Here is a 27,286-nt window from a genome sequence, read left to right as displayed (position 1 = left end):
TAAATTTACAATTTATCGGAATCTCTTCTAGCATTATTTAGGAAACTAGTGTTTTAAGATAAATACTACACAAAATTACAGATTGAAGAAGGAACAGTTTGCTTAGGTACTTCTGTCTGTAGGGTATGTTTCAATGATTTGCTAATGTCTTCGTTGTGAGCGTTGTTATGTACATATAAAGAATTACAATTTACAAAGTATGTAATTGCTTTTCTATTTAAGGCAAAGTCGGAAAAAAATGTTCTAATATGTTCTTTGAGCTTTTAATTTTTACTACTTAGACATACAATACATTGTATTGGTACTTACGGTTTAATTTAAAGAATAGCTTGGTTTAATTGTTTGGCTTATGGTATCAATAGGAAATAAAAAAATTAAATAATAGAAGACATATTATATGTGAAGAATTATAAAAATGGAAAGTATTTGCTACAAGCCATTCTATGACAATAGGAATGCTCTATTTCCCTCTCTATAGCATTATAACGGAACTATAATGTATTAGTAAAATGTAAGGTCACTATTACGTAAGAGAATTATGATTAAATCTTAATATAAACCATAATTACTATGTTGAAACGTCAAAAATTTTTCGTAGTACAATTTTTGTAATATCATGTAGTAATATTGTTATTAATGTTTCCAATTTATCATAATATTATAGAATTTTGATATAAAATTAAATGGATAATTAACTCATTAGTTATCATATTGAGGCGACAAACATATTACATAGGCTGTTATGCAAGTGTAAAAGTGTGAGCAAATCAAAGTTGACAGCTTTTCTTGGCAAAGGTATATAAATATTCATAATATTGTAGTAATGCTTAATGTTTTAGTGTACAGAGGCTGGGGTCTTCCAATAAAATACTGTATATGCTGAACTACTTTATTACATTTATAAATTTATAATTTATTACACGTTAACTTAGATAAGCGAGTGGCAGGCGACTGGCTCTCGCAGGAGTGTCGCCATTCGCCGCGCCACAAACCGCTGAATTTACGATATTTGATTACTGAGAATAATAACACACACTACATACACCCCCTTCTAAAAAAAAATGATTTACATAACTGACAAATATAAAAAAAAAAAAAAAAATTAACAAACATTAACATTTGGGAGTCTATGCTGTGACAAAACACTTAAATCTGTACCTTGACTACAATTTAATTCCTTCCTTAACATTTTCCTTGCACGTATAACACAAACTTTATATATTAATATAGCGCACAAAACAAAAAGGATGACTGCCATAACCGTCACCACCGTCACCGTCACATAACGTCAGTATTGGATGCTGTGGCGTGATTCGCTCCGTTTTGAGCGATAACAATTTCTTCATCTCTCTTTTCAACCGAATATGTTTTTCCCATTTTGTTAAATATTGTTTGATGCTGATAACTTTAAAGTTTAAACTATGTGAAATGAACCGACACTCAAATTTATATATTATTATTATATATAATTAACTGGTTGAGCCGAGATTTGAAATAAAATGAATACAAATATTCCTAACAATTACTTATAACATTAATATGTGCTGAGGTGACATTACGCAACCTTCGCGTGCCTACTTCTAACAAAAATGCCAATGCAACATTAACCTAATTACAGTCCAAAAATCTTACAGGTCTTTTAATTATTCTGCCACTACGTGATTTCTTTAAAGGCGTGCACACACTAGCCTCACTATGCTGATCTAATCTACTGTCATGTCTAACTTCATTTTCTTCTAAAATATACGCGGGCTTAAGTCTATCAATCGACACATTACATTCTCTATTATCAATTAATATTTTAAAAACTTTACTATTTCTTTCTAAAACTTTATATGGTCCGCTGTACGGAGGCGTCAGCGGTCTCCGTACCGCGTCCACTCTTAGAAAAACATGTGAACAGGAATTTAGATCAGCATGCACAAACGTACTATTACTATTTTTACATACCCTTTTTATGGGCCTAATTTTATTCAAAGTGTCTCTTAACTTACTTATAAACGAATGTGGATTATCAATTTTCGTACTTTTATCCGAACAAAATTCTCCCGGCAACCTTAAACAATGACCCAGAGCAAATTCCGCCGCGCTGATATTATCAGTGTCTGCTTGACAAGCTGCTCTCAATCCTAACATGACCGTAGGTAGTTCTACTAACCATGCTAGATTATTGTTCAATCTAGCCACCAGAGCCGACTTCAAGGACCTATGCCACCTTTCTATCTTACCATTACACTGCGGGTGGTACGGGGTAGTTCTCGTTTTTTGAATACCTAATAATTTCATTAAATCTGTAAACAATTCGCTTTCAAACTGTCTACCTTGATCGGTGGTAATAACTTTAGGACAACCGAAACGACAAATCCATCCTTCATAAACTGCTCTAGCTACCGACTCCGCAGTCATGTCCTTCACAGGGCAAATCTCAGGCCACCGCGTTAACCTATCGATCATAGTGACGCAATAACGGAAACCGTGCTCGGTTTCCGGTAAAGGTCCTATCAGATCCACGTGCAAATGTTCAAAACGCTCGCTATTGTTAAAATCGCTAAGTTTTGAAACAGTGTGCCTAATAACTTTACTTCTCTGACACCTAACGCACGTCCTGGTCCAAGTCCCCACGTCCTTATTCATGCCTGGCCAAAAAACTTTTTTACTAACTAACGCACGCGATGCTCTAACTCCGGGATGGGATACGTCATGAAATTTATTAAACATACTTTTCCTAAACTGTGCTGGTATATACGGCCTAATATTCTGAGCTGACGTTTCACAATATATTTTAATATCGTCATTCTTATCGAGCGCTAACTGTTTCCATTGCAATTTATCATTTGTTTTCATCAAATCTGCGAGCTCAGCGTCTGTCGCCTGTGCTCTCGCAACCTCCACGTATTCACTCGAACTAGGACATACGATACTCTCGATTCTCGATAAAGCGTCGGCCACTTGATTTTCAGTGCCTTGGATGTGTTGTATGTCGCTTGTAAATTCGCTAATATACAACAATTGACGCGCTCGCCTAGGTAACTCTTTATTAGAACTTAATTTACTTAAAGCAAAAGTGAGAGGTTTATGGTCCGTGTAAACTGTTAAATTTCTGCCTTCGATTAAATCCCTAAAGTAAACTATTCCTGAATAAATCGCTAAAAGCTCCTTGTCATATGTGGAGTACTTCTTTTGCGGTTCCGATAACCTTTTTGAAAAATATCCTAAAGGTTTCCAAGAATTTCCTTCCCACTGATTTAACACTGCCCCTATACTAAAATCTGACGCGTCGGTCATTAACCCTAATTTGGCACTAGATATTGGATGCGCAATAGTAACGGCATTTTTTAAATTTTCTTTACACACTTCAAATGCACTATTCGCCTCGTCTGTCCAATCTATACGCGTCTTATCTCGTTTTTTAGTCCCGTGTAAATACCTATCTAAAACTCCCTGAACTCGAGCAGCGTTAGGAATATGATTTCTGTAGAAATTTAACATGCCCAAAAATCTACGTAATTGTTCTACTGTCTCCGGTTTCGGATATGACTCGATAGCTTTAACTTTTTCCGGCATCGGACTTATGCCCTTTTCTGAAACTAAATAGCCTAAAAATTCTATAGAGGACTGTCCAAAAACACATTTACTTAAATTAATAGACATTTTATATTTACTCAACCTCTCAAATATTAATCGTAAATGTTCTCTATGTATATCGGGGTTATCCGATCCTATGATGACGTCATCTATGTAACCGAACACGACTGACTGACCTTTGCCCCCTGTACAGTCGCTGCCATAATTCAATTGTTCTATGCCTGATAAAACTGTATTATTGATAAATCTTTGAAATGTTTGTGCCGCGTTACGCAGGCCAAACGTCATTCTTGGAAATTCGAAAAGCCCAAACGGCGTAATAATGGCTGTTTTTTTAATGTCGTCTGGATTAATACCTATAAAATGATACGCTCTACAAATATCTAACTTTGAAAAAAAATTCTTATTATGTAACCCATACGTAAAATCTTGTACCCTAGGTATCGGATAACGATCTAGCTTTGTAATTGCGTTTAACATCCTGTAGTCCCCACAGGGTCGGATACCACCATCCTTTTTAGGTACAATATGTAAAGGACTGGCCCACTCACTATTTGAAGGTCTACATATGCCTAGCTCTTGCATCAATTGGAATTCCTTTTTAACCCTATCGTACCTGTCGGCCGGTAACCTCCTGGCACGCGCGTGCACAGGTGGTCCAGTAGTCTCGATGTGATGATACACGGAATGCTCTGGGACATCCTTGAAGGCTGGCGGGCGCGTAATGTCCTGAAATTGTTCCAGTAAATCCGCGTAAGGATGGTTGCTATTTATACTTTTAATAGTGCCGAAAAAATGTGTACTTTTAATTCCACAGACATTTAAACTGGTAACTGAATCGATTAACTTATTATTATACAAATCTACATTTAATTTAAAATTCTTCAAAAAATCGGCACCTATTATTGGCTGTTTTACATCACATACGACAAAAGGCCATTTAAATGACCGTCTTAGGCCCAACGATAACTCTAAATTACATATTCCATAACATTTAATTTCGCTGTCATTTGCAGCATACAACTTTAGATCGACTTTTTCGATAGGCTTTCTAACACACCACTTTGGAATGACGGAAATGTTAGCGCCTGTATCGATCAAAAAACTATATTTCGTTAAATTATCTCTAATTAATAAACGATGGCTTTTGGTTACCTGACCTTGAGTACATCCGTCCACCGCGCCCGCATGTACTCCGTCTAGTTTCCCGACTGCTTGGCTCGCCACGCGCAGGGTTGCTCGCAGCGGTTAGCTCTCGATCTGTACCGAAAGTGAAAACGGCACAGCCAGTCCGGGTCTCCAGGTGCTCTTCTCGGCCGCGATGTCGATCTTCTCCTGAAGTCGGTCCGTCTGTCGTTGCTCCTAGAGCGCTCGCGACCCCTCAGTTCGGCGCGGAGCGCTGCAACCTCCAGCTCCAATCTGCTCATCTTCTCGTCCGGCTGCTCATCTGTTTCCTTCTTGCATGACACGGCTGCCACATCCCCGACGTTGGTGTATTCGGTAATCTTGTCTGCCATGGCCGCCAGCTTGTTCAGAGACTGATCTTCACAAACCGCCATGACTGCTCGAACTGATGACGGCATTTTCGACAACCACAGGCTCTTGAGTGTGTTGTCCGCAATTTGTGCGCTGCGACCCAGATCCTTCATGCGCCTTAAAAACTGGGAGGGTCTTTGCGAACCCAATTCCAGCTCCGACACCAACTTCTGCATTTGTCTTTCGGCACTCTCTTCATAAACCTGCAGCAGCCTCTCCTTAAGCGCCGTATACCTGTCCTGGGCGGGTGGTGACATCACGAGGTCGCTGACCTGCTGAATGGCCTCTTTTCCGAGTTTCGATATGACCAGGTTGAATTTGGTCTCTTCCCCCTGCTTCTGTGGGGCCATCACAGACTCGAACTGTGCGAACCATAACCTTGGCAAGTCTGTCCAAAATTCTGGTAGCTTGGTGGACACGCTTATCGATGCCAACGCCGCGCCTGACGCCTCTTCCTTGATCTGCGTGTCTGAAGCTGCTGCTTTATTCATTATTAAGCCGATGAGCTACTAGCCGATGAGCTTGTGAGCCGCCTGCCGCTGTAGTCGCCACGTGCCACGCGCGCTCTTCGATTGCGTCACGCTAACTTCCTGTCGCCGTGCCGCGTGGAATTTGATCTCGAACAAAACTTACCCCACAGCCAATGTCACTAATTACGCCGATTCCCTTCACTACAAACTTTCTTCGAGAGTTCTTCGTCGGGGTCACCAGTTTAGTGTACAGAGGCTGGGGTCTTCCAATAAAATACTGTATATGCTGAACTACTTTATTACATTTATAAATTTATAATTTATTACACGTTAACTTAGATAGGCGAGTGGCAGGCGACTGGCTCTCGCAGGAGTGTCGCCATTCGCCGCGCCACAAACCGCTGAATTTACGATATTTGATTACTGAGAATAATAACACACACTACAATGTCTTTTCCTAATGTTTTCGTAAAGGTCAAATTTGAATAACCTATTTGCCTTGAATTTTAGTACCTACCATATAAGAGAAACTAGAGAAACCCATTAATTTCAAATTGCAAAAATAACGTCATTAACGACAGACCTTTTTCGTCATATTTGTAATTTTGAAGCCCACTGTATATTGAATAGTATTGTATGCAATACACTTAGAAGTATTGTATATTGAGCAATACTTTATAAATAAATTTCACCAAATTCAGTATTATTAACTATTTACTACATTGCATGAAAGAGCAAAACATCTTCAAGGCTTTCATGCATAAACCTTCAGATTTATTAGATAGTAAACTCAATCTTTAATAAAAACGTTGAAATTCCATTCACTTTAACAGATAAAAAATAACATGATACTGTCATCTGGTGTCCATTATTCATGATTAGCGAGAGCCGTGATGGATTAGTCATTAGATGGTTATCAACTTAATAGCATGTTATTGTTTCTTGTGTTAAGGTTGAAATTATCTATCTGTTGTATTAATTATTGTCCCTTGTTGAATTGTTCAGTGATTTATCCCGTCTTAGAAAAATATGTATTAGGTTCAATCCCGGGGTAATTATATGAATTTAGTTTTAAGATATCGTCGGTGATACTGCAATACCGCGTAAGCCACAGGTGCTAATAGCGCGTAACTGATGGGTGACAAATTTTACAGGAGAGCGAAAAAACTGAATATATATTTATCTTTATTACATCTTCGGCTGATTGAACTAGAAACTAATTGTAAATTGATGTACTTTAGCTATCAATATGATCCATTAGTAAGAAAACCTCATAGACGATTAATAAATTCACTTTCGCGGTATTGAATCATCGTAAATGAATTGTTGTTGAGCATTTTCACTATTTACGCTTATTTGTAAGAGGGATAAAATAAAAGATTGGGTATTCAAAAATATTATTTTTATGCGTCTTTGAACACGATATCAGTCTCATATATTTCAAAATAAGTAAAAATATTATTAACTTTAGATGTAAGCAGTTTTAAGCTGCCTACAATAACTATAGAAACATCAAAAACATAAAATAAACATTTAGAAACATAAAGTTTACCTACTAAATAAGTAGCTTAATAAGTAGATACATAGAAGACAACAAAAACATAATTCTAACAAAGTTTAGAAAAATATAAGTTCTACATACTACGTAGTCGGTAGTAGTAGTAAGTAATGAGATCTTACATTTGGAAATACTCTTATTTAAAAAACATCTAACGAAGTTTTGGTAATAATTAAGTAGATACTTAAAATAATGAGATCTTAAATCTTGATATAGGAACTTATTTTTTTTTAGAGGGTAAATCATCGTAAAATTGATGGCAATCACGAGGAATAACAGTCTTTAATTGTTGCAAATGCTCATATTTACTTTCCAGTATAGACAATCTAGACTCATAAAGCCTTGGTACGTTGCTTATCAATGTAGAAATATTCTTTGGTCTTCGAGGTAGTGGAGTAAATTCACTTTCGAAGTGCTTTTTAAACTCGATAGTCCCATTAGGATTATATTTCAAAACTCGCAAGTCCACAACACAATCATCGCCAGAAACACGCCCAGGGCGTATAGAGTCGTAAACTTGGTACTCTTTAACACTGTAGTCTTTGAAGAAGGTATGATCGGGTTGTTCGACTTTGTAAGGAAAAGGATTCTTTCGAGCAACTTTGGTAATAGTTGCATATTGCGATGGCAGGAAAATCTCGACATTTTTGAGTTTTCTTTCAATAAGTGAATGCACCGAATCCACCTCCATTTGGGTGTGGCCCTTCTCCAGATACTTCTGTGTAATGGTAACTTTCTTATCCATCGCTAATCTCAGGAGAGCGTTAGAAACAATACTGTTCCTATTCTGCGCAGTACAACCATCCGTCCATATAATTACATCCTTAAGATTATCTTGTAACAGTTTCGTTATATAATCTACAAAGAACGACGCATATGTGGTAGCTTTCAGATCACAGGCGGTCTCGTCGAACCAATAACAGGTAACATCGTTAGTACCAATGTTAAAAACTGTGAAATTATGCACTGCCAATTTGGTTTTAAAATATAGCGCACTAGCCGACAAAGTAGGACATAATTTCACGGCTTGCAAATCTGCAGTAATAGTATGAACAATCCCTTGTTTTGCAATTTCTTTATCTTTAGTCTTTTCAGCTCGAGCTAAATTTTTCAATTCGACGTGACGCTGATAATCTTCTTCGGAAACATTACCCACTGCATACGAACTACAATAATCACATGCATCTTTTTTTGGCTGAAAAAGAGCTATATTTTCCTCACTTAATATGTCAAAAAAGAGTTTTCTCGAAGCTACTGGCTTGGCTTCTGACGACGAATATTCAACGTATAGCTTGTACAATTGTGCTTTCGATTGTATTATCGGTTCTACATACTGTTTCGTTGTTGATTGGCGACAATAATGTGAGGGTAATTTGGGTAATAAAGATAAATAGCATTTGACAGAATCTCGTTTAGAATTATGCGAAATCGGAGCCGGGTTCGAATTAACCGAATTCACAAGGGTCTTATCACCAAGCCAGTAGCGAACAGTCCACTCTTTTATGCCTAAGGTCGCCAGAAATGTCTTTAAACAAACTCTTTCCTTTTTGCCATGTATTTGTAAATAATATAATTTAGTATCTGATCGTCTAGAATTGCCTTCAATAGTCTTCCTTTTAACGTGTTCCGTGTCAATCATTGATCTTACATACATTTTTTTCTCAAACCATGTCATGCTCCAAAAACGATTGAAAACGTCCTTTCTAATGTCTTCAGATAGGTTTGGGCAAAAAAAAATTTTGCTGCGAATACAAAATGCTGACATACACTTAGGGCCCATAGATCTTTCAGGTTTCGGCTCTTTCTGATGGTACTTATTACCTACTTTCTTAAATCCAAGATAAGCTTTTCCTAACATTCTATCCTTCTTGTTTAGTTGTCTTTTCCAGGTTTCAGAGTCAGCTTTACGTTTTCTTTTCCTTGAGTCTCTTCCAGCTTCTGGTTCCAAATTTCTTTCTGGAAACCATTCAGGATCATTAGATTCCATAGGTTCTATGTTAGTAATATCAGATAACGGCACGTAGTCTGGATCGGTGGTGGAGTCATCGGGAGAAAAATGTACGATGGTTTCTTGAGCAACAGGAGGGACATCATTGGACGAAGTGCTAGGATTTTCAAGGTGAATTTGTATAACTGTTTCTTCTGCAACATTTGGGATAATATTGGATGAAGAACTGGGATCGTAATGAGTAAAATCTGTAGCCACTTCTTCAGTGAATATTGGCACAAAAGTAGATGAAGTACTAGTACAGTCTGGAGGTAAACATGTTATTAGCGTATCGCAATAAGCTATATCCTCATCAACATCTGTTAAGTTTTTGGGTAACTCATGAATTTTTTGAGGTATATTATGATAGGTATAATATATTATGGTTGGATTTTGAGAACGATTTTTGTCTAAAATACTCTGCCTTTTACGAAGAAGTTCTTGCCGTCGTTTTTGGAGATCCCTCAATGTTGTGACCTTCATACCATGATCATTTATCTCTTCCATAATATTTTTTTTACCTAAACAGAAGAAAAATGAGTTACAATGAGAGTGTTAAATCCGCGTAAGTAGGCAAATCATTATGCAAAGAGAATGTTAAAATACCGCGTAACTACCATAACAAAAATATTAACATTTTTAATATTCAATAAGATAAGTTTTAAATCAACTAATGCTTTCAAATTGTACCTAAGGTATTAAAAAATCAAAGTTTAACATTTACTTACCGTTTGATCCCAAAATATCAATGAAAATCACTTATATTACGGAGGCACAAACAACGACCACACGCTCCAAGTAATGCTGTGTAGATACGCGGTATTGAGGATAAAATCGTCAGTCCACAACTCACGCGGTTTCGACAAGTGTAGTTTGAAGCGATTTGATTGGTTATAGCGCTCGCGTTGTTACACAGGACGATGCCAATTGCTGTCTAGAATTCATAGGCGCGAAATTTCAATTTTGATTTTTTCGTACTTCCGCGGTATTTGCAATTGTTACTTACGCGGTATTGCAGTATCACCGACGATATAGCATAGACATTTATAAAATCTTTCTCTGTATAATGAAGTGTCGTGATTAATGAAACGACTGATGATAAAATATATAGGTATCTAATATCTGCCCCCATCATTCTCACGGGAATACGCGATTCTTTTTCATTATTTTAATTAAGGTAATTGACACAAAAAATAATTACATACCTAAGCTGCTTAACGAGAGGAAATTAATCGAAAGCGTGTATTTCCTTTACAATCTCTTTCGGAAAAGCATCCGTCAATTCAACAAAACATAATTTCACACAACAACAAAGGTTCTTATAATTATAACGCAAATACTTTCCTTATTAATTTTCCACATTTCTCCGCTATATTAGTGTAAAAACAAATAATCGATAGCGTTATTGTTTAGCTAGAAACGCGGTAATTTCACCGTTCTCTGTTCATACATTCACAATGGCTAATATTTATTGTGAGAGTCAGAAATTGTTAGAACACGCGCTATAATTGGATAGTGCAATTAACAAGCGAGTCATTTATGTCTACTTAAACGTTATTTAGTGTTTAGACAACTTTTGTTTTTAATAACTTCTCTGTTATGTGTGCGTGGAATGTCTAATAAGGAAGATAAGTGCATGTGTGTGTCATAAAGCTGTTGAATATGTTGCTATGTTCTATTAGGATAGGGTATGTAGAGATTCTTTTCTGGACAAAAAAGAATGCAGTTACTCTACAAAATTTCGTGATGATAGGTATATACAAAGGCTATATAGCCTTCCTCGATACATGGGCTATCAATTCATCAATAATTAAAATTCTAATCGGACCAGTAGTTCTTGAGATTAGCGCTTTCAAACAAACATTCAAACTCTTCAGTTTTTTTAATATTAGTATAGATTTATGTCAATATATACCAAGTTTCTCACAAACAATCTCTGTTACAGGTACGTTATCATCATGAACGCATCAATGGGTAGCAAATAAGATGGTGATTGGTGAGTACAGTGCGTAACCATGCGTAGCTGTTTGATTGACAGCTGACGTGACTGCTTTTTTATAGATAAAGACGTAAAGTAACATAGTGTGATGTGATGAAATTAACAATATTTCGCTAGTAAAAGTATGATAAACTTAGAAGAACTGCCCCCCTAGCCAAGTGGCTTTCTGTTAGCGTAGCCTTCAATAGAATAGACTACGAATGTATGAGATTGACGTAAGCTGTAGATACGTACGAATGTATGAGATTGACGTAAGCTGTAGATAAACGTATCTAAAGCTTACGTCAATCTCATACATTCGTAGTCTATTCTATTGAACGCTACGCTAACAGAAAGCCACTTGGCTAGCGGGGCTGTAATCACGTGTTAGGTATATCCACAATAAATAGTGATAAAAGATTAGGAGAACTTCGATCGATAATTTAACCACGCTGTATTAAGCTCTCCCAATGCATTCAAATCGCAGATAGCAGAAATCAAGTACAAAATATTTTTTTCAAACTATTTTGTTCATTCTATATTTGGATGTAAGCGTACTGATTATTACTATTATATTCCAAACTAGGGTAGTCATTAACTTAGCGAAATACATGAAATTACTTCACCAGCTTACACAAGTCGAAAATTATAAGTGCTTTATAAAAATGTCTCGTAATAAGTTTATAATCACTGTGTTTACATACAGAATCTTCAGTGTTACACAAGTACTAATGTGTGAAAAATTTAATAGTAATTGCTACAATATAGCACCACTCAAGGTTTATCACGCAATCTTGGCTTGTTCAAAGTAGGATTTGGCTACTGTTTTGAGAAACTTGTGAAAGATGTGCAAATAAGTAATCTATTTTATTGGTACACGAATTATATAATAGTAGTAAATGCGATAGAATAAGCTTAGCTTTAATCATTTTACTATTTGGTACTAGCTTACTAGCTTTCCGCCCGCGGCTTCGCTCGCTTTGTCTGAAACCTAATATACTAAAACCTTCCACTTGTATCACTTTGTATATTAAAAGAAACCGGATCATTATCAGTTGCGTAGTTTAAAAGATTTAAGCATACACAGGGACATAGGGACAGAGAAAGCGACTTTGTTTTATACTATGTAGTGATAAAGCTTTTTAAACCACTACACAAATAGGTACCTTTTGCAGATAAAATTTATTTGTCTAAAAATTAAAGCTCTATTAGGCATATCACGAAGTATTAATTTCTTCAATGTGTAAATATCATTTATTCTATATTTTAAATAGAAGATAATTTCATAAAATTAGTAATTTTAAATATATTGCAAAATGCTGTGAGCATTTTTATGCAATGTTTGGATTTAAATACATTTGTAAATCCCAAAGGTCAAATGATGATATCAAAATCTATTGATCGTAACAGTTATAAAAATCGATACTTCATTCAAGCTATTTATTTTATTGTACAAGATATATTTTGTAATATTTGACATATAAATATGTTTGTTATTTTGTCGTTGTTGCGGCAATAAGGCTTGTTTTTGCATAACCCGTGTTTTCGTGTTGAAATGAAACGTCTTTCCTCTATTGAATCTGTTTTATTACTGATTGATACACTAGTGACTTAGACGTCAACGTAGTTAATAAAAAAACCGAACATACCGCCCACCAAAGGACTACACTAGTCCTTTCAAATAACAATGAAATTAGTCTCCTTTACTTACAAACAAGCGGCATGCTGTATGAATTAACAAATAACACCGTAAAAAATCAATATATACCTTAAATTTGAATGTTACATACATTACATACATATTACATTGAACATTTGTTTACGACACTATAATTTTGACTTTAATTTTTAATAAATTTATCAAATACACATCATAATACATCTTTGCAAGCTTTGTTATTTTTTTTTATTTTAGTTTACACAATTTTATACATTTTTATGACAGTTTTATATTAAATATTTGTTTACACATAATATCAGTACAGATAGGTTTACATTAATTTACACTTATACAATTAATCAAATACACATACATATACCATAGCAAAAGAACAATTACATGCGAAATGAATTGACTCGCTTGTTTTAAATGATTAATTGATATCTGTATTGATAGGAAGATAACATAATTTAGATACACTTCTTTTTATTACACTATCACCGCTTTTTACACTATAAACCCTAGTGAAACCGTCTGGCCCCGGGTGTTTGGCAGTGATACGCCCTAATGCCCATTTGCCAGGTGGCAAATTAGGTTGTTTAATCAAAATAACATCACCTACTTTAAATTCATCATTCTTCTTCAACCATCTAGTTCGCTGTTGTAAACTAGTCAAATAAGTCAATTGTTATTTTCATGTCTTCTTTATTCTTTTTAAATCTCAAAAATTTCTTACAATGAGCTATTGTTTTCAATAATTCTTTTAATGTATCAAATTCTTCAAATTTCAATGAAATTTTATCTTGTTTAGTGTTTGTTAGTGGGACTGTATTAATAGGTATCTTCTTTTCTTCTAAATCAGTTTGTATATATTCTGGTCTTTCTAGTTGTAGTTCATCGTTTCTTAACCACGTGGGACCTTTCCACCAAATGTCACAGTTTTTAAGATTTATAGCAAGCATTCCTCGCGATGCTATATCTGCTGGGTTATCGTGAGATTGAACATGATGCCATTGTTCCTTATTAACTGTAGAAACTATCTCAACTACTCTATTTGCGACGAAAGCTTTCCATCTTGAAGGTTCACCAAATAGCCAAGCAATAACAATTGATGAATCTGTCCAAGCAAAAACCTTGGACGTTGGTATACGCAGTGATTGTGATACTTGCTTCAAAAGTTTGAAAAGTAATAAAGCTCCACAGAGTTCAAGTCTAGGTAATGATATCGTCTTAAGTGGTGCAACCCTTGTTCTTGCAGCAATTAGACTTGTACTATAAGTTCCATCATCATTTCTAACACGACAATAAACAACTGCAGCATAAGCTAATGTCGAAGCGTCTGAAAACCCATGAATTTCAATTGTATCAAAATTTGTATTTACTGTTCCAAGCCATCTATCTATAGTAATATCCTTTATATTCTGGAGATCATTGCGAATATTCTTCCACTCTTCTTTTATAAAAATATTAAGATCCTCATCCCAGTTTGCTTTTTCAAGCCATAACTTCTGCATTAAAATTTTTGCTAAAACAATGCAAGGTGCAATCCATCCTAATGGATCAAATAATTTTTGTATATCAGAAAGAATATTGCGTTTAGTTATTATAACATTATCATCATCTATTGATTCTAAACTAAAATTATATTCGAATCGATCCGTTCCCAAATTCCATTGAACACCTAATGCCTTGACAATACCATCTAATTTAATATCTAAATGCGCCTTTGTAGATCTATCATTTGGTTCTAAAGATTGTAAAAATTCTGCACTATTAGACGACCACTTTTTAGGATCAAAACCTCCTCTTCGCAATAGTTCCGTCAAATCTTTTCTTAGCTGAATACATTGTTCTAAATCATCACCACCAGACATGCAATCGTCTACGTAAAAATCTTCGTTTAATATTCTAGCAGCTTCAGGAAAATGATGACCTTCATCAGCAGCAAGTTGTTTAAGTGTTCTTACAGCTAGGTATGGAGCGGACGCTGTGCCAAAAGTGACGGTAAGTAATCTCATATCTTGTATATTTTCAGTTGGATCATTTCGCCAGACTATTCTTTGGTAGTCGACATCATTCCTATTCATCCATATCTTTCTGTACATTTTCTGAATGTCTGATACGAAACAGATTTTATGAGTTCTCCACCTCATAATAATGTTTCTGAGATCTTCTTGCAATACTGGACCAGGTAAGAGTTCATCATTTAATGATATGTTGTTAGAACCTTTACAGGAAGCGTCGAACACAACTCGAGTCTTCGTGGTCTCCTTATCTTGGCGTACAACGGCGTGGTGGGGTAAGTAAACAGCTTTTTTATTTATTTCTTTTTCAGGTACTTCTTCAATGTGTTTTAATTCTTTGTATTCTTCTATTACTTTCAGGTATTCTTTTTTCAGATCTGGATCTCTTTTAAATCTTCTCTCTAATTGCATCAATCTTCTTACAGCTACTTCTCTCGTGTTTCCTTCAGGTGAAAGCAGCTTTTCAGTTTTAAAAGGTAATGTAACTATATATATTCCATTAGTATCTCTCTCGTGTGTTCTTTCATATATATCTTCACATAGTTGCTCTTCTTTAGTTAACTTTCTATTTGTATCAATATCTATCTCCCATATAGTTTTAAGTAAGTCATTAATATTTGAATCACTAGTTAAATTTGTAACCATTAAGGACTTATGTATAGTGTTAACCTTCATATTAATTCCACCCATAATGATCCAGCCCAGGTTGGTATTTTGAGCACATATAGTACCTGAGGGACCCTTGATTAACCCTTCTTGTAGAATTTTTGTGTATTCATTTACACCCAATAAAAGATCCATACAACCCGACTCATAAAAGTTTGGATCTGCTAAATTTAAATTGTTAAAGTGTACAAGCTCATGTTTAATACTATTTCTCGAAGGTAAGTTTATTTTTAAATACTTTGACATCACGTAGGCGTGTACTGGTAACTCAAACTTAGGTTCCCACCGAGACAAAATATTTACTTTGACCTCATTCCTTACATGTACCTTCAAAGACTCCATGCCAGTTACTATCATATTAACCGGCTTGAGCTGTAACTTTAAGACTTGTGCAGCTCGTTTGGTAATAAAACATGCCTGTGACCCTGAATCTATTAATGCCTTAAGAGTAGTAGTGTGTCCATTTTCACCTTTAATCACTACTACCGCAGTTGCCAAGAGACTTACCTTATGTTCACCATCTCCTAGACTATGTAAAGACGTCACTGTAGTATGCACCTTCTTCTCATCTACATCGGTCCGCATTGATGTCGACGGTTGTGTAGTTACCTCGGATACCGACGAATCTGTACCTATACCTATATTTGATCGGTGTAGAAGAGAATGATGACGCTTTTTACATATGTGACACGACAAAGGTATACGACATTTAAATGCCGAATGACCTGGGGCCAAACAGTTAAAACACAATTTCTTACTTTTTACATATTCAACACGTTCATTACAATTCATTTTTGTTCAATTCATTCAAAAAAACCGAACAGTCGTATTAAACAAAATATGACAAAATTAATGTATTGCTTGTAACTTTTTGTTGCGAAAGTTTTTATTTTTCTGCATATAAATAATGATTGCCAATCTCTTAATACTTGAACTCTTGATATGTCATTTATAAGCAAGAACTATTTACTAAAATTCAATGAACTAAAATTCAACTTGCAAAGTTCCAATACCAATAATATAAAATAAGCTTCAGAGTAAAATGATGTAATAGAGAAGATTTACTTAGGAAATATTATAAAAAAAAACACCTTTAATATATCATTTTACTACAGATGCGTTTTTAATGTTAGCTAGACATTTCACGAGCCTGCTAATTGACTTGCGACATTTATATTGTGAAGAAATTATGGTTAAAGTATCGTCACCATGTCATACAAATTGCTCTTTGAAATCTTATGAAAACTTGAACTTAAGTTGTGTAAGGGTTTCTAAAAAGCTACCTGCTACTAAATTTTCCTAACAAATGCTGTAAGAATTTTTTTAGTTACGTAGGTATCGCGTTTCGGGATCAAAACATTGATTCGTCAAATCTAAATTGTAACATGACTATATTATATTATACACTAGCTTCCGCCCGCGACTCCGTCCGCGCGGATGTCGGTCTTCGCGTGGATGGTTATTTCTCCATTTTGAGTACCTCTGTCAATAACATCTTATAAATATCTATTGGACCCAATTCCCAAATACGGCTAGGTCTATAATAATACGCAACGTGTGTTCGCGGTACCTACTACAGAACAACGTCTATGGATAACTGAAAAATATACGTATTTTTCCAGGATAAAAAGTATCCTATTTTACGCCCAGGATAATAAGGTATAATTATACCAAGTTTCATCGAAATCGAACCGCTAGTTTTCACGTGATGCCTTCACATACAGACAGACAGACAAAAATTTTTTTAATCACATATTTGGGTTTGGTATCGATCCAGTAACACCCCCTGCTATTTATTTTTTCAATATTTTCAATGTACAGAATTGACCCTTCTACAGATTTATTATATGTATAGATTAACTTACAAGAAGGCGATGAATTCAGACGAATTTAGTTTTCGTTAACTATTATTTTTTAGATATTACTTGTAAATAAAATAAGTACATACTATATAAATATTTTACCGTTTGGAATTACAAATGGTTCAGTTATTTGCTTTGTTTCATTTAAAAACAGCACTTGATTCGTATCTTAACTATTATTATTAATATTATATATTTTTATATAAAATTTACGGAAGTCAAGATCCTTTATTCAACACATAAAAGAAACATGGCTTTAATAAAGGAAGTAATTATCATGCCGAAAAAATGTAGGTCAGCGCGTAAAAACCTGAGTAAAAACTTCGAAGAAAGTCGTACTATTGGAAAGGTTGCCAATACAAATGGGTGTCGTGAGTGAAACCGGGCGCATTTGTAAGGCAAAGTGTAGCCTTGACCAGACACATGGAGTGTGATAACTTTGATGCGGTAGATAAAACTTGTAACTCTATTTGATATTTTTCAAATGAGAAATTTATAAAGACGATAAAAAAACGATCAAGGTGGGATGAATCCCACCTTGATTGCTAACCTGAACCCTCGTAGAACTTATTATTTTATTAAGGGAAAACTTGCATTAATTAATACTAATAAAACTGTGGAACGAAATTCTTTGTTATAAAATGGTATCGTTTAGCGTATTGGTAACGTCTTTACTTCATTATATTCTCATGGAAGAAGTATACCTACTTAATTGAGATTATGTGATATTTTTAAGTCAATTAACGTGTAATAATTGAGAATCTCGCAAACGGAAATCGCACACTTTCAAAGCAATTACGAATCTTCAAATTATACAACAATTAGATAGCAACTAATGCTTCCATAGGCATTATCTTTTAATCAGAGATATTTAAAACAATCCACTAAATTAAAGATAAAGAAAGCATAAGAATAGAATCCAGGCAATTAATTAAAATCGTGAGTAAGGAAATTGGAATTTAATTAATGCCTTCTCCAAATTTACTACACACGGTTTCACTTTCACCATTCGTCTCCAAATGAATTCTGAATGCACATTCATTTCATTTCTGTATGAATAAATGTATTGCAATTTGCATTTTATCTTTAATTTTTGGTGATTTTAAATAAGATTTAATTAAATTAAGATTAAAATCAGAAGTTATAATACTTAAATGTTTAACAGACATAAATTTGATGATATAAAATAGAATAAAGAAATATCTATATGAGATGACTCAATATTTCTGCTAGAATTTTGAAAGCTATTTAAAAACTCAGACTAACAAATTTATTGGTATATTTCTTTTAATTAGTAAATAATGACTAAACATTATGTACGAATATATTGCGCAGATATCCTTCATTGCGTTGTAATTTCTGTGTAATTTTTCGTACAAAATGTTTATTCATGCACTTTGAAGCATGATTGCACCATTGGATTATCATGGAACAATTATTATGTTTGGTTTAATATGAAAAATGTATCATAATAGATCAATAAATGATTGAATAGAGTCAGGTACAAAATTCGTGACTTTTAACACTATGAATTAATAATCAATGCCCATTTAAATCTCCGTTGATACGTACACAATAATTTCATCATCATCATCAGCCCATATACTACGTTCCCACTGCTGGGACACGGGCCTCCTATGAGGGTACAGGCCATAATCCACCACGCTGGCCAAGTGCGTGTTGGCGGATGACACATGTCGTCGAACTTTTTAATTCTTCGACATGTCGGTTTCCTCACGATGTTTTCCTTCACCATTCGAGCAGTGGTGATGTTACAACATGAGCAGATAAATTGAAAAATCAATTTATTTCCTGCGCGCTCGCCTGGTCTCGAACCATGGACTTATCGATTCGAAGTCCGAGGTCTCACCACTGAGCCACCACTGCTCTTTAACACAATAATTTACAATACATTTATTTACCTATATTAATGAAGGCTGCATACATGTTAACTTTAAACATATTTTTATAACCTGGTGAAGCTGGGATAAGCTGCTTTATTGCTATTACTGTACTCAAATTTATAAAACACTAGTGGTTCGCCCCGGCTTCGCCCGTGGTACCCACATGTTTAAACTATCCTATCTCTCAAGTTGGATCGAACTGCACATGGTGTGCGAATTTTATTATAATCGATTAAGTGGTTTAGGAGTCCATTGAGGACAAACATTGTGACACGAGATTTATATATATTAAGAAGATAGGTTAGCAAAACTAAAGCAAAGTAGACTGTGAAGTAGACGTAAACGTTCAGAAACCATTCAAATAAAATCTATACAAATACGTATTATAAAGCTGAAGAGTTTGTTTGTTTGTTTGAACGCGCTAATCTCGGGAACTACTGGTCCGATTTGAAAAATACTTTCAGTGTTAGATAGCCCATTTATCGAGGAAGGCTATAGGCTATATATCATCACGCTAAGACCAACAGGAGCGGAGCCACGCGGGTGAAACCGCACGGCACAGCTAGTGAAAAGATAAAAGGTATTTTTTAATAAATAAGCTCTCAAAGCTCAGCTCACAGTCAAGATACTTTCAATAATAAACAGCCTTACTGAGAAAATATAATTTCTATACACATTAAAGCCACTGGATCAGTATGTCACACGATATGCGCAAAAAGTTCGATTACTCTCGTGATCGGACGCTGGCCGAGTTACGTGGTGTAACCGTAAGTCGTGACTTCTACGCATTTTATTGAGTATACGATGTTATTAAATTGTTTTGAGAGTGGTGTTAGTAATTGTTTTTTATGGTGTAATATGCTGGTGAAGCTTTGGAATCGATTTTGAAAGCTTTTAGTATAAAACGACGAGTAAATGGTTTTATTGGATGTAAGCTTGTTGTTATTAAATTGTAGAGTTTAAATACATAGTGTAATGTAGAGTTTATACATAGTGTAATGTAGAGTTTATACATAGTGTAATGTAGAGTATTATTAGCGCAGTACGACAGCTCTATGACTCGATTTTGAGTTGATCTTTGGCAAAGAAGACGGCAAGTAACGTACCTATGTTGAAATGTTCGATAAAAATTACACTTGGTTCAACTGTACCAATTTGAACAATATTGTTTGTTATAGTTACATTTTTATTTGTAAGAATTTTGCAACCGTTGTATGATAGTTCAGTATTTATTTTAAGTTTTAACGGTACACCAAATACGGAATCGATTTTATTATGCTCATTCTGGTATAAATAAAGGTTAGCCTACTTTCTTTTTTCAATCTGTAAGTTTGAAATAAAGGTATTGTATATTTGCACCAGATTTTATTTGCATTCTCAGGTTATACAAAACCAAAGCCAAAATTTAAAAATAATTTAGTAAAATTATTTTAAATTTTACTATATATCTTATATATCTACCAATACACATTTTTATCACAAGCTATTCCGATCTTTTTGAAAGTTTGCCGACCTTGTCTCTTGCCCACATTAAAAACTATTTACCGACCATATATTTACTTACTAGATAAATAATTAAGCAACGTGATAATTACTAAGTCTTCATTGTTGCAACATTTTTAAGTTCAATGAGGCACATACAGACGTACGTATTCCGGAGAAACTAAAAAGCTCGTAATTATTAATACACATTTTTACCTAAACAATACTAATTCCTAGTTTAATCTAGGACCTAGGTAGTTACATTATAGGACCGGGTTTGGTTTGAAATCTTCAAATAGCATTGAGTTTCATTTGTGAATTTATGTCTATCATGAAAGCAAAGTTACGAGTGAAATTCTAGTTCATAAATATATGTAGATATGTATAGGAGATTTCAAAATAACGTTCAGGATCAGAGGTTCAACATGGATTCACCATAATGAGCTAAACAGTTTCCGTACTCGTCTGCCCTTTCGTTTACTTTGGTTTTAATGCTATTGTTTCGTAAGAGATTCACTGTTTTCTCTTTTAAATGATACAATATTGACTATTGATTTCGATTTTATGGCATAGAGATTACTATTTATTAAATGAAACGAAGGAAAATACAATTTTATTGAAAATGGTTTTCTTTTTTCAGTTAACGTGAAATGTATTAATTTCACAAAAGTTATATGAATTATTGAACTTTCACATTTCTTTATACTCTATGAGAATATTAAACAATTGATGTTTTATCTATACAAGAAGTACATCATAGTATTATAAAAGCTTGACCTGAAGCGACCCTCAAGATCTCTCCATAATATGATACTGAGAAAGGTCAAAAGAATACTATAGTAAAATATAGGTATAGTAAGTGATAAATGTTTTTCAGGATAATAAGAGTTATGTAAAAAGTCATTAGTAGGTACACATACGAAATTTTATATTTATTTATTTTTGGTATATAATTATTATAGTCCTGTTAGTTATTATAGAGGTTATATTGTTTTTTGTTACTTTTGAATTATGACTAAAACGATTGACCTTAATAATTCATTGCTTCAGACATATAGATTTATAAAGTTCCAAAATACCAAAGCGACACATGCTCAAGGTAATCTTGATTTTCATACTAATTAACATAACTAATTAGTTATGCGAACATTTTCGTAAGGAAGTATTGCCAATCATAGGTATAGGATTAGAACAACAGCAGAATAACGTTGAAAACCGTTATTTACGTAGATTATTAGATACTTATTAAATTTGTTCCTTTTGGAGTAGTAAAAACTAGAAAATAAAGATCGAAGTGAGTTCAAAAGAGCATTAAGAGGGCTTATTCAATTTAACGCAAGTCAAAATCTCCGCGATCTATTACGATAGATCGCGGCTTGCGCTATCCTTTTACTATGAACAGCATAAGTCCACAGGAGAGCGCCGAGCAACATATCCTCTCTCTGGAAAGGCTCGCTGCCGACTGATTTTAATCGGGTCGCGCGCAGTGCGTTATAGTACTTTAAAAAAAATTGTAGAAAAATAATAGAGGTACCTTAGTTGATTTTTTAAATTTTATCTTATAAGTAAGACGTTCTTTTATTGCAATATGTAAAAATTATATTAAACTAAGTCAAATATCTTGGTGAAAATAATCATTTTGTCGACTATAATTTCTAAAAAAATTCACATTGTTCGGATTTTAATTTCGTAAGTTAGGAGTCCAAAATAAAAAAATCTTTTAACTAACTATTTTAATAAGGATTTTTGCAGTTAGTTAAAAAAAATTGTGTGTTAGATCTGTCAGCGATTTCAGATATTTTTAGCTTCGAAATTGACACTAAAAGCGAAATCAAGTAATCATCGGCTCAGTTATCTTGATGGTATACACAAATACTGTATTAATTGAAAAAAACTCTTAACTAACTATATAGACAATAAAATTTCCTAAAATTATTAGTAATTCATATGTTTGTAAGATAAGTGGTTGATGGACAATCTGATTTGAAAAATCACATATTAGAGCCAAACAGCGCACGGACCGCGTACACGGCCTTAAGCATTCTGCATTGATTTTTATTTTTTCTGCAACTAGGCGTTCGAACGTTATAATTAAACGTTTGGAAACGAGGAAAAGTTTGTAATTATGGATGTATGTATGTATGATTTTCACGCGACCGATTTCAAAAATTCTTTCACCACTACTCACTAGAAAGCTACATCTTCACTGCGAACCATAGGCTTAGGTTTTTAGGTTTTATCCCGGAAATCCCACGGAAACGGGAAATATGCGGGTATTTCTATGAAAACGCGGGCGAGGCCGCAGGCGGAAAGCTTAGTTATATAGTTTAATATCATATTATGAATAAAATATTGTTCTTAATTCGTTGTAATACGAGTAGGTACATAGTCAATCACGTACGCATATTGTAACATTCAGTTACGCAGATTTAGATCCTCTTCATATCTTGCAGGTAATACTTGTAAAATGCAATGCTCATTTTTTAATCTGTTCATAATATCACCTTTCACCTTTTTATAAGTATGGTAAATTTAAATATCATACTTAATCAAGATATGTTTTCAGTCACCACATATACAATACTATGACGGTTAAGTCTTCACAATCATATTTTATTGTATTTTGTGTATGATATTTTTTTCAAATACAGAAAGAACTGATTGGTTTATTTGTTACACAGTCTCCTTTATTATTTCGACTATTAAAGGCTTATTGTATCTGTTAAGACTTATCTTAATCTACGCCTGTAAGGAAAATGTATTTAACCCGGGTAGCACAGGCTGACAGGATATTATACTAGGATTTACTGAACACAATTCATAACACAATAGTGTTGTTGCAACCAAAACGCAAGCGCTCAAGCGCGTATAAACTCATAATTACGTGCAATCATTAGCAGCAATAAATATAGACATTAAGGTATTATTTGAGTATTTTTCATCAAATAAAAGCAACATTTCCTACAGTACGCCTCTCGTCCGTGGCCTCTATAGTTGAGGCCACACGCGAACTTTTAAACACTAATATGCAAGTAGATCTAATGTCTACCAAGTTATTGAGGAATCTTTTTTATTGTACATATAAAGAACTAGTGGTCCGCCCCGGCTTCGCCCGTGGTACATATTTCGCAATAAAAAGATGCCTATGTCCTTTCTCGGGTATCAAAATATCTCTATACCAAATTTCATGCAAATTGGTTCAGTAGTTAAGGTGTGATTGAGTAACAGACAGACAGACAGAGTTACTTTCGCATTTATAATATTAGTACCTATGGATTTTTTATAACATTTGTTGATAATACGTTGCTCACGAGAAATATTTCTTAGTAAAACGTTATTGTAGAATTTGTATGGCGATTTCGCAATAAGGTCAAGGATTGAGTATTTTTATGATACTTATACGATGGAGTGATGTAGATAGAAAAAAAGGGCGTGTCTGCCGAGCACTCGTGTCAGAAGTGAAACTTCTTTGATAAGATTCAAAGCTACCAAAAACGTTGCCTTACTCAATGACGTGACGGTACTGCCATGACGCGACATGAATTACTCTCAACGCGCCTAAAGAAGTTTCACTTTAAAGAAAGATAAAGTTCCATTGGATATAATTTGCATTTTATGAGTTATCGATCGCAGTACACTATGATCAAGTAAGTATAAAAGGGTAAGAGAAAATAATATACTATTAAATACTAATGGTTTATTTCTCTCAATGTCTGCCTCAATGCAAATTATATTGTAGCCATTATTCTTAATAGAATAGATTTAGAGAAAGTTTGCTCTTCCGATTCCTTATTAAACTTTTTTATTAATATTACTTTCTCACGGATCCATCTTTTTATAAGTATTAATGCTTAGAAATAAAACGATTGGATTTCAAAGCCACAAATATACTTTTACTCTTGAATCTTAAAACTTACATTTACTCTTATGAAATAAATGATAGGGAGTTTCTATATTTTATCTATAGATACTTATATAGGTATAATAATATAAAGCTGAAGAGTTTGTTAATTGTTTGTTTGAACACGCTAATCTCAGGAGCTACTGGACCGATTTGAAAAATTCTTTCGGTGTTATCATCACGCTAAGACCAACAGGAACGGAGCAATGCGGGGCTCATATAGGATAAAACATACTAATAAATAGTTTGAGCATTTAATATTATACATATAAGAGAAGACTCTTATTACCTACTTTAAGTAGATTTAAGAATGTATCAATGAATAAGAAAGACACATAGGAATTAATTACATTTTAAAATCACAAGTTACCTACAGTTTTACTGTTTTTGCAGTTCCCAAAACTCAAACAGAATCAAGATAATATCTAGCCATATCAAATAATGATAGACATCCGAAACACGGTTGTCATTTAACTCATATATAAATAGAATGTGGTTAGGGTAAATAAACTTGAATTACGTAAAGATCATTATAAAGAGATTACCGTCTCAGAGGCTTGTCTATACCTCCGTCTTGGAATACAAATACCTAGATGGTTTTACTAGGTTATAATTATCTCCTTTAGAATATAGTTTAATGTTTAACCTTGCAATTAATTATGAAATGTAAATTAAGATTTCGTAACGTTTTCTTAAATGTCATCCATTAGGCCGATTAGGATAATTTGTAGAGTAGGCTAAAATCTGTTGATCAATATTTGCCAAGAGACTCACCACCTTCTATCAGCATAGCCTTGAAAGATATATTCCAAAAAATGAACATTAAAACCGACAAGTTTGTGACTTAAAATATTATAAAATGTACGAAAAATTATGAAAAATGTGTAATTTGTGTGTGTGTGTTTTTATAACCACTGCACGCAAATGCAGTAACATAGAAACACACATAAATATAAAACATTTCAAAAAAAAAAAACAATAAAACTAATAAAATAAGGTAGGAGCGGCTGTGGTCACTCAACCGGACCTTGTGAAATGGAAAGTGACCCGCGATCCGCTATGTTGTTATATGTAAATGGATTCATGACTAAATATTACATAAATTTAAATATTTTTCTATAAGAAAATCATTAAATTTAATATAATTTTAGAGCTTCTGATCAGGTAAAAAAGAAAATTCTCTTATTAAAAATGGAAAAGGCTAACTATATTAATCTAACTAAAATAAATAGGTCGTACATTATTAAGATATCTGATAAGTTTCCTTCGTTACATTTTTATCTTTGCTTTTATTTAGCAAGATCAATACTCTAGAGTCTAGATCAAATCTAGGGTTTATACATTACATACAAACTGGCGTAGGTATTTATAAAGTACCTACCTTTTAAAATATCAATATGTCATGTTTCTTCATTAAACAGGTACTCAATTAATATTACAAATGAAGGAAACTTATTTTCCCCTTTGACAAATCACTCAACGCACAAACAGACAACAACAATACCGTATTTATTGGTAATTCACCATACAATAGTGGGATTTCACGGCAATTTGCGACGCACATTTTGTGGTATCCATACACCGTTACAAATTAAATCTAAATCGTTATTGCTAACAATTTATTATATTTAATTTACAGGTTTTACTTGACTCTATGTTCTATACATAGTATAAAAAAGCGTGTGTGCTGAGCACAAGTCTCAGAAGTGAAACTTCTTTGCCAAGATTAAAAGATATTAAATTCGTCGCCATACTCCATGACGCGACCTTGTAATTTTACTCACAATGTGACTAAAGAAGTTTCACTTCAAAAATTTATAATTAATTCTGCTCCCAATGAATCAGCCGTTTAGAGTATGTATTAGCAAGCTAAGATGAGCCGTAAATCCTTTAATAATTTTTAACCATGACACGAATAAAAATTATTTAAATACAATTCATTCTGATTCATTCTTTTGTTTTAAAGTTATAGACTACCCTCCGCCTACTTGGCTAGGTAAAAAGTATTATCTATTGAATATATGCAAAAATATGTACACACATGGTACACAATAGTGCTGGTTAACATTAAAAAATTAAATCTAAAGTCCAGCGCTTCTTTTGTAGTCTATAAAAAGTCTGACATAATGTTATACCTCTAATATTATACCAATAATGTGCCAGGATGCGTAGCGAGGAATGTGTTTGTAAATAACCAAAACATAGTTATTATTCAGTGCCAATAGTATCGCTTCAAATGCCAAAATCTATAAACTTCAACCTAAATGAAGCGATATGATTGGTAATTTACAAACACATTCCTCGTTACACATCCTCGCACATGGTGGAAAAGCACCCTTAAACTGAGGATATACGTAGGCAATAAAAAAAACACAAAACTTAGTGGTACATGTTTAACAAAACTTTTATGGGGTTGTATGCCCAAGGTTCCATCCAAGGATCCATATTGCTCGACGGAAATTTTAACCATTTTCTGTTTTTTATGAGCTCCTAGTACATAGGCTGACGTGTCCTTTTGTATACTTTTCCTCGTCTAAAATAAACTTAAAAATGCACATTAATTTTAACGTAAATCTCTTCTATTTACTATATTTTAATACAATGGTAAAACTATTACATAAATTATAATATACATTATACAATTATGTTAATAATAATCACCATGGGTAAAAT

The 27,286-nt window shown here is 33.9% G+C and overlaps 1 protein-coding gene across 3 annotated transcripts in view; it reads left to right on the top strand.

The window, feature by feature from the left end:
• Positions 1-27,286, top strand: part of LOC123700663 — a 57,035-nt gene that overhangs the window by 21,107 nt on the left and 8,642 nt on the right. Inside the window, exon 1 of one of the 3 annotated variants that reach the window (XM_045647922.1) lies at positions 11,094-11,132. The exons of the other annotated variants lie outside the window; for them this stretch is intronic. Within the exon in view, the coding sequence (XP_045503878.1) occupies positions 11,123-11,132 (10 nt within the window). The 5' untranslated portion in view covers positions 11,094-11,122. Of the gene's footprint in view, positions 1-11,093; positions 11,133-27,286 lie in introns of those variants that run through there. 3 annotated transcript variants of the gene reach the window in all.

Source organism: Colias croceus, chromosome 20 (assembly GCF_905220415.1).
Source record: "Colias croceus chromosome 20, ilColCroc2.1".
NCBI classification, from domain to species: domain Eukaryota; kingdom Metazoa; phylum Arthropoda; class Insecta; order Lepidoptera; family Pieridae; genus Colias; species Colias croceus.
This window is presented reverse-complemented; position numbering and strand designations above follow the sequence as displayed.